Source organism: Stylophora pistillata, chromosome 9 (assembly GCF_964205215.1).
Source record: "Stylophora pistillata chromosome 9, jaStyPist1.2, whole genome shotgun sequence".
Classification (NCBI taxonomy): domain Eukaryota; kingdom Metazoa; phylum Cnidaria; class Anthozoa; order Scleractinia; family Pocilloporidae; genus Stylophora; species Stylophora pistillata.
The window spans coordinates 4,000,341-4,018,252 of NC_142527.1; the positions used below are offsets into that span (position 1 = coordinate 4,000,341).

Genomic DNA, 17,912 nt, shown 5'->3' on the forward strand with positions numbered 1-17,912 from the left:
CGATAGAATACATGTTCTATACTCACATCATCTACAGCTTCCATAAATTCCTGTTCTATGTCCTTTTGGCTCGAGCTCTTTATTACAAAATCATCACTGCATCGAGTTGTATCTACAAAAAGTGTTGTAGAATCGGAAGAAATAAGTTACATATCATCAGAGTCTTCAAAGAGCTTGTTTCGCAAAGTACAGATTTACATATCTGGAATTTGCGAAACGGCGCACTTCTGACCTTTTGGCTCGAGCTCTTTATTACAAAATCATCACTGCATCGAGTTGTATCTACGAAAAGTGTTATAGAATCGGAAGAAATAAGTTACATATCATTAGAGTCTTCAAAGAGCTCGTTTCGCAAATTACAGACTTACATATCTGTAATTTGCGAAACGGCGCAATTCTGACATTTTGGCTCGAGCTCTTTATTACAAAATCATCACTGCATCGAGTTGTATCTACGAAAAGTGTTATAGCATCGGAAGAAATAAGTTACGTATCATTAGAGTCTTCAAAGAGCTCGTTTCGCAAATTACAGACTTACATATCTGTAATTTGCGAAACGGCGTACTTCTGAGCTTTCGGCTCGACCTCTTTATTACAAAATAATCACTGCATCGAGTTGTATCTACAAAACGTTTTGTAGAATCGGAAGAAATAAGTTACATATCATTAGAGTCTTCAAGGAGCTCGTTTCGCAAATTACAGATTTACATATCTGTAATTTGCGAAACGGCGCACTTCTGACCTTTTGGCTCGAGCTCTTTATTACAAAATCATCACTGCATCGACTTGTATCTACGAAAGGTGTTATAGAATCGGAAGAAATAAGTTACATATCATTAGAGTCTTCAAAGAGCTCGTTTCGCAAATTACAGATTTACAAAGCTGTAATTTGCGAAACGGCGCACTTCTGACCTTTCGCCTCGAGCTCTTTATTACAAAATCATTACTGCATCGAGTTGTATCTACGAAAAGTGTTATAGCATCGGAAGAAGTAAGTTACGTATCATTAGAGTCTTCAAAGAGCTCGTTTCGCAAATTACACATTTACATATCTGTAATTTGCGAAACAGCGCACTTCTGACCTTTTGGCTCGAGCTCTTTATTAAAAAATCATTACTGCATCGAGTTGTATCTACAAAAAGTTTTGTAGAATCGGAAGAAATAAGTTACATATCACTAGAGTCTTGAAAGAGCTCGTTTCGCAAATTACAGATTTACATATCTGTAATTTGCGAAACGGCGCACTTCTGACCTTTTGGCTCGAGCTTTTTATTAAAAAATCATCACTGCATCGAGTTGTATCTACGAAAAGTGTTATAGAATCGGAAGAAATAAGTTACATAACATTAGAGTGTTCAAACAGCTCGTTAGGCAAATTACAGATTCACATATCTGTAATTTGCTAAACGGGGCACTTCTGACCTTTTGGCTCGAGCTCTTTATTAAAAAATCATCACTGCATCGAGTTGTATCTACGCAAAGTGTTATAGCATCGGAAGAAATAAGTTACATATCATTAGAGTCTTCAAAGAGCTCGTTTCGCAAATTACAGATTTACATATCTGTAATTTGCGAAACGGCGCACTTCTGACCTTTTGGCTCGACCTCTTTATTAAAAAATCATCACTGCATCGAGTTGTATCTACGAAAAGTGTTATAGAATCGGAAGAAATAAGTTACATATCATTAGAGTCTTCAAAGAGCTCGTTTTTCAAATTACAGATTTACATATCTGTAATTTGCGAAACGGCGCACTTCTGACCTTTTGGCTCGAGCTCTTTATTAAAAAATCATCACTGCATCGAGTTGTATCGACGAAAAGTGTTATAGAATCGGAAGAAATAAGTAACATATCATTAGAGTCTTCAAAGAGCTCGTTTCGCAAATTACAGATTTACATATCTGTAATTTGCGAAACGGCGCACTTCTGACCTTTTGGCTCGAACTCTTTATTAAAAAATCATCACTGCATCGAGTTGTATCTCCGAAAAGTGTTATAGAATCGAAAGAAATAAGTTACATATCATTAGAGTCTTGAAAGAGCTCGTTTCGCAAAGTACAGACTTACATATCTGTAATTTGCGAAACGGCGCACTTTTGACCTTTTGGCTCGAGCTCTTTATTACAAAATCATCACTGCATCGAGTTGTATCTACGAAAAGTGTTATAGCATCGGGAAAAATAAGTTACGTATCATTAGAGTCTTCAAAGAGCTCGTTTCGCAAATTACAGACTTACATATCTGTAATTTGCGAAACGGCGCACTTCTGACCTTTTGGCTCGAGCTCTTTAGTAAAAAATTATCACTGCATCGAGTTGTATCTACAAAAAGTTTTGTAGAATCGGAAGAAATAAGTTACATATCATTAGAGTCTTGAAAGAGCTCGTTTCGCAAAGTACAGATTTAGATATCTGTAATTTGCGAAACGGCGCACTTCTGACCTTTTGGCTCGAGCTCTTTATTAAAAAATCATCACTGCATCGAGTTGTATCTACGAAAAGTGTTATAGAATCGGAAGAAATAAGTTACATATCATTAGAGTCTTCAAAGAGCTCGTTTTGCAGATTACAGATCTACATATCTGTTATTTGCGAAACGGCGCACTTCTGACTTTTTGGCTCGAGCTCTTTATTAAAAAATCATCACTGCATCGAGTTGTATCTACGAAAAGTGTTATAGAATCGGAAGAAATAAGTTACATATCATTAGAGTCCTCAAAGAGCTCGTTTCGCAAAGTACAGATTTACATATCTGTAATTTGCGAAACAGCGCACTTTTGACCTTTTGGCTCGAGCTCTTTATTACAAAATCATCACTGCATCGAGTTGTATCTACGAAAAGTGTTATAGCATCGGAAGAAATAAGTTACGTATCATTAGAGTCTTCAAAGAGCTCGTTTCGCAAATTACAGACTTACATATCTGTAATTTGCGAAACGGCGCACTTCTGACCTTTTGGCTCGAGCTCTTTATTAAAAAATTATCACTGCATCGAGTTGTATCTACAAAAAGTTTTGTAGAATCGGAAGAAATAAGTTACATATCATTAGAGTCTTCAAAGAGCTCGTTTCGCAAATTACAGATTTACATATCTGTAATTTGCGAAACGGCGCACTTCTGACCTTTTGCCTCGAGCTCTTTATTTAAAAATCATCACTGCATCGAGTTGTATCTACGAAAAGTGTTATAGAATCGGAAGAAATAAGTTACATATCATTAGAGTCTTGAAAGAGCTCGTTTCGCAAATTACAGATTTACATATCTGTAATTTGCGAAACGGCGCACTTCTGACCTTTTGGCTCGAGCTTTTTATTAAAAAATCATCACTGCATCGAGTTGTATCTACGAAAAGTGTTATAGAATCGGAAGAAATAAGTTACATAACATTAGAGTGTTCAAACAGCTCGTTAGGCAAATTACAGATTCACATATCTGTAATTTGCTAAACGGGGCACTTCTGACCTTTTGGCTCGAGCTCTTTATTAAAAAATCATCACTGCATCGAGTTGTATCTACGCAAAGTGTTATAGCATCGGAAGAAATAAGTTACATAGCATTAGAGTCTTCAAAGAGCTCGTTTCGCAAATTACAGATTTACATATCTGTAATTTGCGAAACGGCGCACTTCTGACCTTTTGGCTCGAGCTCTTTATTAAAAAATCATCACTGCATCGAGTTGTATCTACGAAAAGTGTTATAGAATCGGAAGAAATAAGTTACATATCATTAGAGTCTTCAAAGAGCTCGTTTTTCAAATTACAGATTTACATATCTGTAATTTGCGAAACGGCGCACTTCTGACCTTTTGGCTCGAGCTCTTTATTAAAAAATCATCACTGCATCGAGTTGTATCGACGAAAAGTGTTATAGAATCGGAAGAAATAAGTAACATATCATTAGAGTCTTCAAAGAGCTCGTTTCGCAAATTACAGATTTACATATCTGTAATTTGCGAAACGGCGCACTTCTGACCTTTTGGCTCGAACTCTTTATTAAAAAATCATCACTGCATCGAGTTGTATCTCCGAAAAGTGTTATAGAATCGAAAGAAATAAGTTACATATCATTAGAGTCTTGAAAGAGCTCGTTTCGCAAAGTACAGATTTACATATCTGTAATTTGCGAAACGGCGCACTTTTGACCTTTTGGCTCGAGCTCTTTATTACAAAATCATCACTGCATCGAGTTGTATCTACGAAAAGTGTTATAGCATCGGGAAAAATAAGTTACGTATCATTAGAGTCTTCAAAGAGCTCGTTTCGCAAATTACAGACTTACATATCTCTAATTTGCGAAACGGCGCACTTCTGACCTTTTGGCTCGAGCTCTTTAGTAAAAAATTATCACTGCATCGAGTTGTATCTACAAAAAGTTTTGTAGAATCGGAAGAAATAAGTTACATATCATTAGAGTCTTGAAAGAGCTCGTTTCGCAAAGTACAGATTTAGATATCTGTAATTTGCGAAACGGCGCACTTCTGACCTTTTGGCTCGAGCTCTTTATTAAAAAATCATCACTGCATCGAGTTGTATCTACGAAAAGTGTTATAGAATCGGAAGAAATAAGTTACATATCATTAGAGTCTTCAAAGAGCTCGTTTTGCAGATTACAGATCTACATATCTGTTATTTGCGAAACGGCGCACTTCTGACTTTTTGGCTCGAGCTCTTTATTAAAAAATCATCACTGCATCGAGTTGTATCTACGAAAAGTGTTATAGAATCGGAAGAAATAAGTTACATATCATTAGAGTCCTCAAAGAGCTCGTTTCGCAAAGTACAGATTTACATATCTGTAATTTGCGAAACAGCGCACTTTTGACCTTTTGGCTCGAGCTCTTTATTACAAAATCATCACTGCATCGAGTTGTATCTACGAAAAGTGTTATAGCATCGGAAGAAAGAAGTTACGTATCATTAGAGTCTTCAAAGAGCTCGTTTCGCAAATTACAGACTTACATATCTGTAATTTGCGAAACGGCGCACTTCTGACCTTTTGGCTCGAGCTCTTTATTAAAAAATTATCACTGCATCGAGTTGTATCTACAAAAAGTTTTGTAGAATCGGAAGAAATAAGTTACATATCATTAGAGTCTTCAAAGAGCTCGTTTCGCAAATTACAGATTTACATATCTGTAATTTGCGAAACGGCGCACTTCTGACCTTTTGCCTCGAGCTCTTTATTTAAAAATCATCACTGCATCGAGTTGTATCTACGAAAAGTGTTATAGAATCGGAAGAAATAAGTTACATATCATTAGAGTCTTGAAAGAGCTCGTTTCGCAAATTACAGATTTACATATCTGTAATTTGCGAAACGGCGCACTTCTGACCTTTTGGCTCGAGCTCTTTATTAAAAAATCATCACTGCATCGAGTTGTATCTACAAAAAGTGTTATAGAATCGGAAGAAATAAGTAACATATCATTAGAGTCTTCAAAGAGCTCGTTTCGCAAATTACAGATTTACATATCTGTAATTTGCGAAACGGCGCACTTCTGACCTTTTGGCTCGACCTCTTTATTACAAAATCATCACTGCATCGAGTTGTATCTACGAAAGGTGTTATAGAATCGGAAGAAATAAGTTACATATCATTAGAGTCTTCAAAGAGCTCGTTTCGCAAATTACAGATTTACATATCTGTAATTTGCGAAACGGCGCACTTCCGACCTTTTGGCTCGAGCTCTTTTTCTTAAAAAATTATCACTGCATCGAGTTGTATCTACAAAAAGTTTTGTAGAATCGGAAGAAATAAGTTACATATCATTAGAGTCTTCAAAGAGCTCGTTTCGCAAATTACAGATTTACATATCTGTAATTTGCGAAACGGCGCACTTCTGACCTTTTGGCTCCAGCTCTTTATTAAAAAATCATCACTGCATCGAGTTGTATCTACGAAAAGTGTTATAGAATCGGAAGAAATAAGTTACATATCATTAGAGTCTTCAAAGAGCTCGTTTCGCAAAGTACAGATTTACATATCTGTAATTTGCGAAACGGCACACTTCTGACCTTTTGGCTCGAGCTCTTTATTACAAAATCATCACTGCATCGAGTTGTATCTACAAAAAGTTTTGTAGAATCGGAAGAAATAAGTTACATATCATTAGAGTCTTCAAAGAGCTCGTTTCGCAAATTACAGATTTACATATCTGTAATTTGCGAAACGGCTCACTTCTGAGCTTTTGGCTCGAGCTCTTTATTACAAAATCATCACTGCATCGAGTTGTATCTACGAAAAGTGTTATAGAATCGGAAGAAATAAGTTACATATCATTAGAGTCTTCAAAGAGCTCGTTTCGCAAACTACAGATTTACATATCTGTAATTTGCGAAACGGCGCACTTCTGGCCTTTTGGCTCGAGCTCTTTATTAAAAAATCATCACTGCATCGAGTTGTATCCACGAAAAGTGTTATAGAATCGGAAGAAATAAGTTACATATCATTAGAGTCTTCAAAGAGCTCGTTTCGCAAATTACAGATTTACATATCTGTAATTTGCGAAACGGCGCACTTCTGACCTTTTGGCTTGAGCTCTTTATTAAAAAATCATCACTGCATCGAGTTGTATCTACAAAAAGTGTTATAGAATCGGAAGAAATAAGTTACATATCATTAGAGTCTTCAAAGAGCTCGTTTCGCAAAGTACAGATTTACATATCTGGAATTTTCGAAACGGCGCACTTCTGACCTTTTGGCCCGAGCTCTTTATTACAAAATCATCACTGCATCGAGTTGTATCTACGAAAAGTGTTATAGAATCGGAAGAAATAAGTTACATATCATTAGAGTCTTCAAAGAGCTCGTTTCGCAAATTACAGATTTACATACCTGTAATTTGTGAAACATCGCACTTCTGACCTTTTGGCTCGAGCTCTTTATTAAAAAATCAACACTGCATCGAGTTGTATCTACGAAAAGTGTTATAGAATCGGAAGAAATAAGTTACATATCATCAGAGTCTTCAAAGAGCTTGTTTCGCAAAGTACAGATTTACATATCTGGAATTTGCGAAACGGCGCACTTCTGACCTTTTGGCCCGAGCTCTTTATTACAAAATCATCACTGCATCGAGTTGTATCTACGAAAAGTGTTATAGCATCGGAAGAAATAAGTTACGTATCATTAGAGTCTTCAAAGAGCTCGTTTCGCAAATTACAGATTTACATATCTGTAATTTGCGAAACGGCCCACTTCTGACCTTTTGGCTCGAGCTCTTTATTACAAAATCATCACTGCATCGAGTTGTATCTACAAAAAGTGTTGTAGAATCGGAAGAAATAAGTTACATATCATTAGAGTCTTCAAAGAGCTCGTTTCGCAAATTATAGATTTACATATCTGTAATTTGCGAAACGGCGCACTTCTGACCTTTTGGCTCGAGCTCTTTATTAAAAAATCATCACTGCATCGAGTTGTATCTACGAAAAGTGTTATAGAATCGGAAGAAATAAGTTACATATCATTAGAGTCTTGAAAGAGCTCGTTTCGCAAATTACAGACTTACATATCTGTAGTTTGCGAAACGGCGCACTTCTGACCTTTTGGCTCGAGCTCTTTATTACAAAATCATCACTGCATCGAGTTGTATCTGCGAAAAGTGTTGTAGAATCGGAAGAAATAAGTTACATATCATTAGAGTCTTGAAAGAGCTCGTTTCGCAAAGTACAGAGTTACATATCTGTAATTTGCGAAACGGCGCACTTCTGACCTTTTGGCGCAAAGTCTTTATTTATAAATCATCACTGCATCGAGTTGTATCTACGAATTGTGTTTACGAATCGGAAGAAATAAGTTATATTTCGCTAGAGTCTTCGAAGAGCTGGTTTCGCAAAATGCAGTACGGGTTTACTCGTTTCGTTTCGTTTCGTTTCGCAAAATACAGTAAGCGCTTTAATGCTACAACTTCCGCCTGTGGTTTTAAGATGGAAAAGCCTAAGATGCCCAAATTTACCGGAGACGGAAGAGAGTACGCCATTTTTCGCGCCGATTTTAAGCATGCGATAGAATCAAAATACAGCAAAAGGGATGCGATAACTTTTCTTCGCACGTGTCTGCAAGATAAGCCATTAGAGTTAATTAAAGGGATAGGCTCGGACTATGACGCAGCGTGGGATTATTTGGACGCTATTTACGGAGATCCAAGGTTCGTGTCGGATACGATCACTCAAGACATAGTAAAGTTTAGAGCTTTACAACCGGGAGAGGATGCGAAATTTTGCGACTTAGTTCACCTAGTTAAAAGAAGTTTCAACACTCTGAAGGAGGTCGGAAGTCAAAATGACATGGACAATAGTCACATGCTATCTGTAATCGAGCAAAAATTGTGTTCGGATGATCGAAAGGTTTGGTCACGAGACTTGGAGCGACAGGGAGAAAAAGCGACTTTGGAGCGACTAATAAAGTGGATGGATGTGGAGATGAAATCACGTATGCGTGCTACTGCCCCATTGAGATCTGGCAGATCAGTCAACGCCTTTCAAGTCGACACACCTAACCAAAAGTGGTACAAATGCTGGTACTGTAAAATTTCGTCCCATTGGCCAGATACATGCCCTAAATTCGCCGCACTCGGTATCGACCAGCGCATCAAGGTCGCCAAAGAAAACCATGTTTGCTTTAGTTGCATGAAAACAGTCGGAAGGGACCATCGAGTTGATAATTGTAGAAGACGTCGCAAGTTTACGAAAACTGAGAATGAAAGGGAATGCATGCACTTTCATCACCCGTTGCCTCATAAGAACACTGCAGTTAAAGTTGGCGTCGCGTCTATCTCCGAACCACACGAAACTCTTTTACCGGTGATAACATGCAAGATTTACGGTCAAAACGGGTTCCAAAAGCAGAGCAACACTCTCCTTGACTCGGGAGCACAGATCAGCCTAATCCGCGATGAAACAGCAGCTGCACTGGGGCTCAAAGGAAACGACACTGCCGTAACAATTACAAAAGTGGGAGGAGAAGAAGAGACAATCAAGACTAAAGTTTACAAAGTTCCTGTGTCAGCACCAGACAACACCAAGATGTTCTCAATAAAGGCGATTGGAATCCCGTGCATTAGCGAAGAAGTGTCAGCAGTTCAGCTTAAACCAATCGCCAAGCTTCTAGGACTGGAAAACGAAAAGATACGCAGAGGCAATGGTCCTGTTGACTTACTGATAGGAATCGATCACGCCCAGATGCATACTGGACAGACCAGGTAAACGGGACATTTAGTTGCGAGAAAAACGCCTCTAGGATGGGTGGTTTTCGGTGGACCTTCGGGAGAAACCCAAGTGAATGGCCATGTCTACCATGTAAGATTTGCCGCGCCAGTAGAAATGTCAGATTTTTGGAAGACTGAAGCAATGGGAGTAGAAGTTAAACCGTGTGTTTTTGAGGCTGACAAGCTAACGCAGGCCGAAAGAGAGGAAGCAGAAATCATTTCCAAGTCATGTGAAAAGGTGGGCAATCAGTGGAAGGTACCGTACCCCTGGAAGAAAAACCCCATGCTGTTGCCGGATAATAAACCATTAGCGATGAAATGGTGGAAAGTACGGAAAGACGCCTTAAAAAAGACCCAGAACAAGGAGTGGCTTACGACAAACAAATGGAAGAAATGAAGGAGATGAAGTTCTCAAGAAAGCTGTCTGAAGAAGAAATTAAGAATTACAAAGGCCCGGTGCATTACATTCCTCACCATGGGGTGATTCGACCCGAGAAGAAAAGCACACCCATACGTATCGTCTTCAATTCCTCCTCAGTTTACCAAGGCCACGCGCTGAACGATTACTGGCTTAAAGGACCCGATCTGTTGAACAATCTGTTTGGAGTCGTCTTGAGGTTTAGAGAAAGAGAAGTAGCAGTGATGGGTGACATATCTAAAATGTATCACCGAGTACTCATCCCGGAAAAGGATCAACATGTCCATCGGTTCCTATGGAGAAATTTGGAAACGGAGAGAGAACCCGATGTGTACGTAAAAACTGTCCTGACGTTTGGTGATAAGCCGGCGCCTGCTATGGCTCAAATTGCGTTAAGAAAAACAGCTTAGGAAAACAAGAAGGACTACGCGGAGGCAGCCGAAGTGCTCACTAAGAATTCTTACATGGATGACATTTGCGGTTCTGTAGACACTGTAATGCAGGCTCAGAAGTTGACTGGAGATCTAGACAAAGTACTCGAAAGTGGAGGGTTTGCCGTGAAGGGCTGGACCTCGAACAAAGTTCTGATCAACGCAGAAAATCAAGAAAAGGGATTCAAGATTTTTCAGGAAGAAGTTGAAGAAAAGGTACTTGGAGTGATCTGGAATTACGTTACAGATGAGTTGAGCTTCAAAGTTAAAGTGGATTTACCGCGCCTGAAAAATCGTTCAGTGGACCGTGAAATAAAGATGACCAAGAGAACGCTTCTCAGTCAAGTTGCCCGCTTCTACGACCCCATTGGATTCGCAGCTGCATTCATCATCAGAGCCAAAATAGGTTTACAAGAGCTGTGGCAGATTGGTCTTAATTAGGACGATGAGCTTCCATGTGAGGTACAAGAAAAGTGGACTCAGTTCTTCGAGGAAATGAAGGAGCTCGACCAGATTTGTTTCAAAAGATGCCTGCTTCCACCCGAAACTCCAGAATCACCAGCACTGTGTGTCTTCTCAGACGCCTCGCAGGAAGCTTTTGGGGCCTGCGCGTATATCCGACAGAAAACGAAACAAGGCGCCTATGAAGTTAACTTCATCGCGGCTAAGTCTAGGGTGGCACCCCTAAAGCAGCTGACAATTCCACGTCTGGAGTTACAAGCAGCTGTCCTCGCCTCCCGCCTTGCGAAAACAATAGTGAAAGAGTGTACGATTCAATTTGGCGATGTCAAATTCTTCACGGACAGCAGTATCACACTTGCATGGATTCAAAGCCCTTCCCGCAGTTTCAAGCTGTTTGTCTCGGCAAGGGTTGGAGAGATCCAGAATAATTCGGATCCAAGTCAATGGAAGCACATTCCCGGTGAAGAAAACGTAGCGGATGATTTGTCGCGAGGATTACATGTAAAGCAGCTAACGGGGAGATGGATGAACGGCCCAGAATTTCTGAAACTTCCAGAAGAACAATGGCCAGTCCAAACAGCTACACTGCATCGCGAAGAAGATATGGAGCGTCGCCACGTCAATGCCGTCAGAGCAGCCTCGCCTGCAGATGTCGGAAATGTTATCAACGTGGAGAATTTCTCTAGTTGGCGAAAACTGATACGAGTCACCGTGTGGATAAGGCGGTTAGCCGAGAAGATACGCCTCAGGAAAAATGCAACCAGTGGACGAGAAGGACCTCTCATGCCTGAAGAGTTAAGGAAGGCTGAGATGTCATGGATCAGAAATGCCCAAAAAGATTTGAAGAGTCGAATGAGTAATGAAGAGTTTAAGACCCTAAGCCCGTTTGTTGACGACAAGGGGATTATCAGGGTTGGAGGAAGAATTGACAAAGCCCTCATGTCTTACGAAGAAAAGCACCAAGTGCTGCTTCCCAATGAGCACAGGATATCCTTGCTGATCACACGCCAGATGCACAACCATGGTCACCCCGGAGTAGCGACAACAACTGCAAAAGTCAGACGAAAATACTGGATCCTGAAAGCGAACAAACTCAGTAAGACTGTGAAATTTAAATGTGTCACTTGTCGAGAAATGGCACACAAGGCAGAAACGCAATTAATGGCGGACCTTCCGGCTCTTCGCTTAGCACCGCAAACGCCACCCTTCTACTACTCCTCATGCGATTACTTTTGTCCATATAATGTGAAGATAGGGCGCAACAAGACAAAAAAGCACTATGGCGTCATCTTCACCTGCCTAAACACAAGAGCTGTCCATCTGGAATTAGCAGTTGACCTCTCGACAATGGAATTTATTCAGGTGCTAAGAAGATTTTTCTCCATCCGTGGATACCCGGAAGTACTGTTAAGCGACAATGGATCGCAGATGGTTGGCGCAGAGCGGGAACTGCGTAAAATGGTCGAAGGTTTAGATCCTGATAAACTCCGTGATTTCTGTGCAGAAAGAAGTATCAACTGGTTGTTCACTGCTCCAGCTGCCCCTCATCAAAACGGATGTGCTGAAGCCCTCGTTAAAAGTTGTAAGCGAGCCCTAAAGAAGGCAATTGGAGAACAGATCCTGAGTCCGTTTGAGCTGTACACATGTCTACTAGAAGTCGGAAATCTCGTAAATCAACGCCCTATTGGCCGTGTTCCTAGTGACCCGGATGATGGCAAATATTTATGCCCAAACGACATGCTCCTTGGACGGGCAACATCGGAAGTTCCTCAAGGCCCATTCAATGACACAAAAAACCCGCGACGCCGCGTACAATTTGTGCAGAAAATTGTGGACTCCTTCTGGAGACGTTGGAGCAGAGATGTACTCCCAGCACTGGTGACAAGGAAGGCGTGGCACACAGAAAGGCGTAATGTTGAGGTTGATGATATCGTCGTCATGGCCGACAACAATGCTATCCGTGGTAAGTGGACTATTGGCAGAGTTATCGAGGTGAATCCCGGGACAGACGGCCGAATCCGCAACATCAAAGTGAAAACACCAGCAGGAGAGTACAGCCGCCCAGTTACCAAGATTTCTGTTATATATCCTGCTGATGGAGACCGTTAAAGAAAGTTCTGCTGATCAAAGAAGGATATGGACTACGCCCTTATCGGGGCGGAGAATGTTTCGTTTAGTAAATAGGCGTTGCCTTTGATGACAGATATAATTTAATTAACACAACTCGTGATTGACATTAATTCCTCACAATGATTTAAAGTGTTAGCTTGTCGTGATTTAAACCAGTTTTTCAGAAGAGTCAGTAAGAGAGAAGAGTCGATTTTTGTATCTGTTCGCTTACCCGAATCTGCTAACCTGAAGTGAGAAACCTGTTTTTACGACCCGCCACAGAAGTAAGTTTCCAGTCATGTTTTCTTGAATTTTTCCAAGAGATTAAGACTAAATTTACGTTTTCTGATTTCGAATTACAAATGTATTTCTCTTAGATCGAATAATCATTAGTTTGGATAATATTATACGGTTTGTGGTGGTCGTCTGAGCTGACCAGTTCCGAGTAAGGAAACAATCGTAGTTTTCGTATTATTACGGAAACAAAGAGGGGTCTTAGTTTTCGAAATTACGAAAACTAATAACCCCTAAATTTACCGTTAAATCTGACCTAAAACTCGGTGCAAAGGATCGGACAGGATCTGTAGTTTTCGGTTTTTAATTTATTCATATTTTATTACCAGTGGGATCTTTTTCATTATTTTAATGTTATGAATTGTAAAGCGCTTTGGTCAATTTGTGGAGTTAGAGCTGTATAAATTATGTGAAATTAAATTAATAATTTGATAGATTAGACCTGTTTCGGTTATAGTTTCACTTCATATTCCGACGGACTCGATTTTAGGGGGTCTTAGTTTTCGTAATCTCGAAAACCAAAAAGGGTCTAGCCGATCTTAGGTCTTAGGTCTTCGATTTCGAGGTCTTAGTTTTCGTAACACCCGGGATAGGAGGGGGGGGAGTAAGAGGATTTTGCCCGTGTCATTTAAAATATGCCTAATTACCCTCTCCCTTGCCTCCCCCTTCCAAGGCTCTGTGGTATTTTACTGGTCTCCCTCATTGACAGGCAATTTTCTACAGTCTCCCTTTATGCTCTGTTAGTGATGATTGATCCCCCTATTCCCCCAGAAAACCATATGATCCCCTAAAATCCTCCCAGCCCCTCCCCCCATGACTGGTCCCTAAGTTTAAAAAGAATATCTGCTTGAGGAATATAATTTGTTTAAAGCATATTCTTATGTGGATGACAACAGGGAAAACATTTTTCCGATTTAGTTCATCTTGCTGCTAAAATATTTGATAAATTTGCCTTTTTGTTCTTAAACAGGTTCAAAAAAACATTCAATACTACTCCCAGACGTAAAATGGCAATAGCTATATTGCCAAATTGGATCCTAATTCAACCTAGCAATTAACAATATTTTCAGTCTCGTGTCTGCAGAAAAAAAAATCAGTGTTTTTTTTTTAGCTGAGTAAAAGGGGAATTCTTTTTTTTAATTCAATAATGCTAGTAGTTACTTTTCGGTTCCATTTAATATTTCAAGTGAGTAAAGATAGTTGTCCCTGCAGCCAATAAGAATTTGATTGTCAGCTACAACAGGTGAAGAAAATACTTCACCAGGCACTGAATAAAAAGCTAACAGAACTCCTGAATAAAAATCCAAAATATACAGGGTTCCAACACTTAACAGAGCAAACGCTGCTAGTTGAGTGTCATGCTTGTCACGATGCCTTGCATTACATGTTGCACGACAGGAAATATTGCTGTTCACCAAGGCTACATAGGGACTTGAATACACTGGGCTATCAGTTGTAAAACTCCATTAGAGCTCTCCATTTAGTGACAGGCAATAGACACATTTGTCATGTGAGCGAAACACAATACAGTGAGAGAACCTGGAATTGTGTTTTACATCCTGGTACAAAGTCGGTGAACAGAACACTGAGGCTTGGGTCTCAAACTCCCATAGTTTATTACCTTGAAAGTCAAAAGAATAAACAAATCCATTGATGCATGCACAAACTATACCAATAAGTGTCACTAATGATGATGCAAACACTGGCTTAAGACACTGCTGACTCCAAAGTACTGCATGTTCGGTACGTCAATGGCAAGAAGACGGCCAGTCAGTGTAGCAATGAATACTAAGTGTGGTTTCTTACTAATACATGGAGAACTGAAACAAGATCCTCCACCACAGTGTATTGCAGCAATGCACTGCCTGTTTGTGACATCAAGAACATACAAATGGTGGTCATGTGACCCCACCCAGGCCAATTTTGTCTGCGGGTCAATGCAAGGAGAACTTTTCACAGCTGCACCTGTTTGGAATGTCCAACTTATTTCACCAGTGAAGCGGTTGAGTACATATACTTGGCCATCATAACAGCCTAGAAAAAAAAATATTAGGTTTCAGTTGATGAGATGGGGAGCAGATCATTGTCTCCGTTATTATGGGGACTTTTCCAGGGTTTTTTTTCCTAGGTCCCAGATTGATTTTTCCAGTGCTCCAAATTTCACCTTAAAAACCTTCAAGATTCTAAAATCAATTTTCCTTACTTAATCTACATACATTTCTTAGAACCTAAACTTTGAGAACTTTATTGCTTGAGTTAAGCAGATTTTCAGGACTTCCCAGGACACATAGCCTTTTTCCAGGACATTGCAGTGCTAGAAAATGTCAATATAAAATTCCAAATATTCCAGGACCCATACAAAACCAGCTGTTACAGAGGAGGCCATATTAGCTTTCAAGCTTTACCAAAAATTGTTAATTATATTTTTTGCAAGGCACGATGTTTAATTTGTCTCAGTTTAAGCTAAAAGAAGGGAGGGGATGGAAGGGTGGGGGAAGGTTTGGAAGAAAAGTGAATTAATGAAATGAATAACGGGATAAGCAGCAGGCTCCTTTCTCCTAAGAATGTTTACAATGGATACATATTCTTACATTGAGAAATTTAATATTGGTAGTGCAAAAAACACTCTAGAGAAAGTGAAAACAGGGTCAATACATGTACTTTAAACATTCAAGTGGACATTCAGATCCTTAACATAATCACAAGGTTTACCATATTTGCCTAATTTATTCCTGGTTTGCCCCCACAGTGTACTCCTTAGCATCTAAAAACAACATACAATACTTACCCACGACAACATATCTACCACAAAGTGAAAGAGCTGCAGAGGATTCTATTCTGTCCCCCAGTCTACTCTCCCACAGTACTTTGCCATCCCTCAGTCTGATGCACATGAACACATGACTGTGGGAACCAATGAAAACTTCCCCCTCAGACCTCCCTGGTGCATGCACCACAAGAGGTGAGGCGTCAATACATTTGTAAAGACAAGTTCGCCACTGACAAGAAACGGAAACTCTCCCTTTTGCAGTGTTAAAATTTCCTGTATCTGGGTTGACAGTCGATGTCAAAAACCAAACACAGTATTCGTGTCAAGTTTGATAATTTAATCAGTTCACTGGATTTGTTAGTTAAAGACTCGTTTACTCGTGCAACAACTGGCATCCTCTCTTCCGATGGAGTGGCGCAAATTTTTCCTGACTGAAATTCCCTCCTGGGAAATGTATATACCTTCACTTAATCAGGACCGACTTTTCAATTAAAAACCCGGGAAAGATTTATTGCTGCTGGACGTTTCGCAATCATCATGACTCCATTATTAAGAAAATAGTTAAATAGCTTGCAACTAAGGAAAGGTATAAGATAAGCATAAATTGCAATAAACGACCTAAACAAACATCTTGGCGCGGATGGAATCTGTTTGCACGTTCAGTGTTGGTTTACGCATGCGAATGTATAACATTTCTTTAACGAGGCAATCAAATTTGCCGCTACATGATTTTGTGATGATGTGAAATTGCTCAATGAAGCGTTCAAGCATTTCACTATTGTGTTGGAGGGTATAATGTTTGGAAATCGAAGATGACTTTCCTAGTGTGCCCTTCTACGCGCTCGTGTAAGTGACCACGTGTATAACCCACATACCCTACATCACACAGGTTACGTTTAAATTCATAGACGAGACATTGTAGGTTGACAATAGGAGGCTTAATCTCGTGTCGTTTCAGTTCTTGCTCAAGCTTAGGGCTTACAAACACGGGTTGAACATTGACGTTCAACTTGGAACTTAGGTTGTTCAGTTGTTGTTTAACATAATTGGCCACGGAAGACTGGTCTTTGAAGGGTAAAACTACTCTCACAGTCTCCGATGGTACATCAGGTGATGGGCAGGGTTTTCCTATTGCAGTAATACCGCGGCAATTGACCGTGTTGTTCGAGGTTTTCCTTAATCGAGCACATGAAGACGTTGGCCAGCAACGGACCATGGGGAGAGCCCACAGCGACTCCATCCGTTTGTTCGTGTAAAACACCGTCAAACTGAAAAAGTTGTTTTTTTGTAGCTGCATAACAACAACACCGGACCCTTTATCCGGTTTTGGGATAACAATGAAATCCTTGTCGTGGAGGTACGTCGATGACACCCTGACCGTAATGCCTGATAGGAAAACCGCTGGACAGTTTCTAGATACCCTCAACTCCCCTCATCCTTCCCTCAAGTTTACCATGGAAGTCGACGGGTAGGAACCCTTCCCTTTTTCGGAACTAAATCACTTAACCGTGCACCAAAGATTAAAAGCAAGGTGTACACCAAAAGAACCAACACAGGTCTCCTTCTGCATTTCCAAAGTCATGCTGACATTAAGTACAAGCGCAGCCTAGTTAACACTATTGTGGATCGCGCTTATCAATTATCTTCTAACTGGTTATTCTTATCGGAGAAATGTGACCGCCATAGAAGGGTTTTTTTCGTACCTTGAAATACCCCAAGCCACTGGTTGAATCTACAATCAAGCGGTTCTTTAATCCTCGTAAGGATCATACGTGACAACACCCGCCGCGCCACGACTAGCGCTAAAAAAGCTCCATACAATTCCATACAAGGAATTGTATGAAGCTCTCTGGGATACTTACAGTGTAAGCCCCGTGTGTCTTCTCATGACTCTGGACATTCGATTAAAAAACCTTTAATGTGACCCTAGTATTTTTATGTCCATTACACTCGAAATTGTGAAATTATGAACAAACCGCTTGCTTTAAGTAACCTGCAGCACTGCAGGTACCGTCACGCGGGCGCCTAAGTTACGCAATGAGATGAAAAATAATAGACAGAGGAAGTAGATTTGTGAGATCGTCATTCTAAATTATGTAGAGTGCGATATAATGAACTGCAACATAACAAGTAGAATCACGAACGTACGTGTTTAAAACACAACTCTCGCAAACAGTAGATTTCGTGATATGTAAATATTATCTTTCTAGTATAATGGCA

General features: G+C 40.0%; 2 protein-coding genes and 2 pseudogenes across 2 annotated transcripts; 3 read left to right on the top strand and 1 right to left on the bottom strand.

Moving 5' to 3' along the window:
- The first annotated feature begins 7,838 nt into the window (after positions 1-7,838).
- Positions 7,839-10,036, top strand: LOC148722853 (uncharacterized; annotated as a pseudogene).
- Positions 10,037-10,090: 54 nt separating this feature from the next.
- LOC148722854 (uncharacterized) lies at positions 10,091-10,498 on the top strand. Its single transcript, XM_088733351.1, has one exon. It carries the CDS (start codon positions 10,091-10,093, stop codon positions 10,496-10,498), a length of 408 nt encoding a protein of 135 aa, XP_088589477.1.
- A 52-nt stretch (positions 10,499-10,550) lies between these two features.
- On the top strand, positions 10,551-13,099 carry LOC111335778 (uncharacterized). Its single transcript, XM_022941771.2, has one exon. The coding sequence runs from the start codon at positions 10,553-10,555 to the stop codon at positions 12,626-12,628; it is 2,076 nt and encodes a 691-aa protein (XP_022797506.2). The 5' UTR covers positions 10,551-10,552; the 3' UTR covers positions 12,629-13,099.
- Positions 13,100-16,014: 2,915 nt separating this feature from the next.
- LOC148722855 (uncharacterized) lies at positions 16,015-17,070 on the bottom strand (annotated as a pseudogene).
- Between the last annotated feature and the right edge of the window lie 842 nt (positions 17,071-17,912).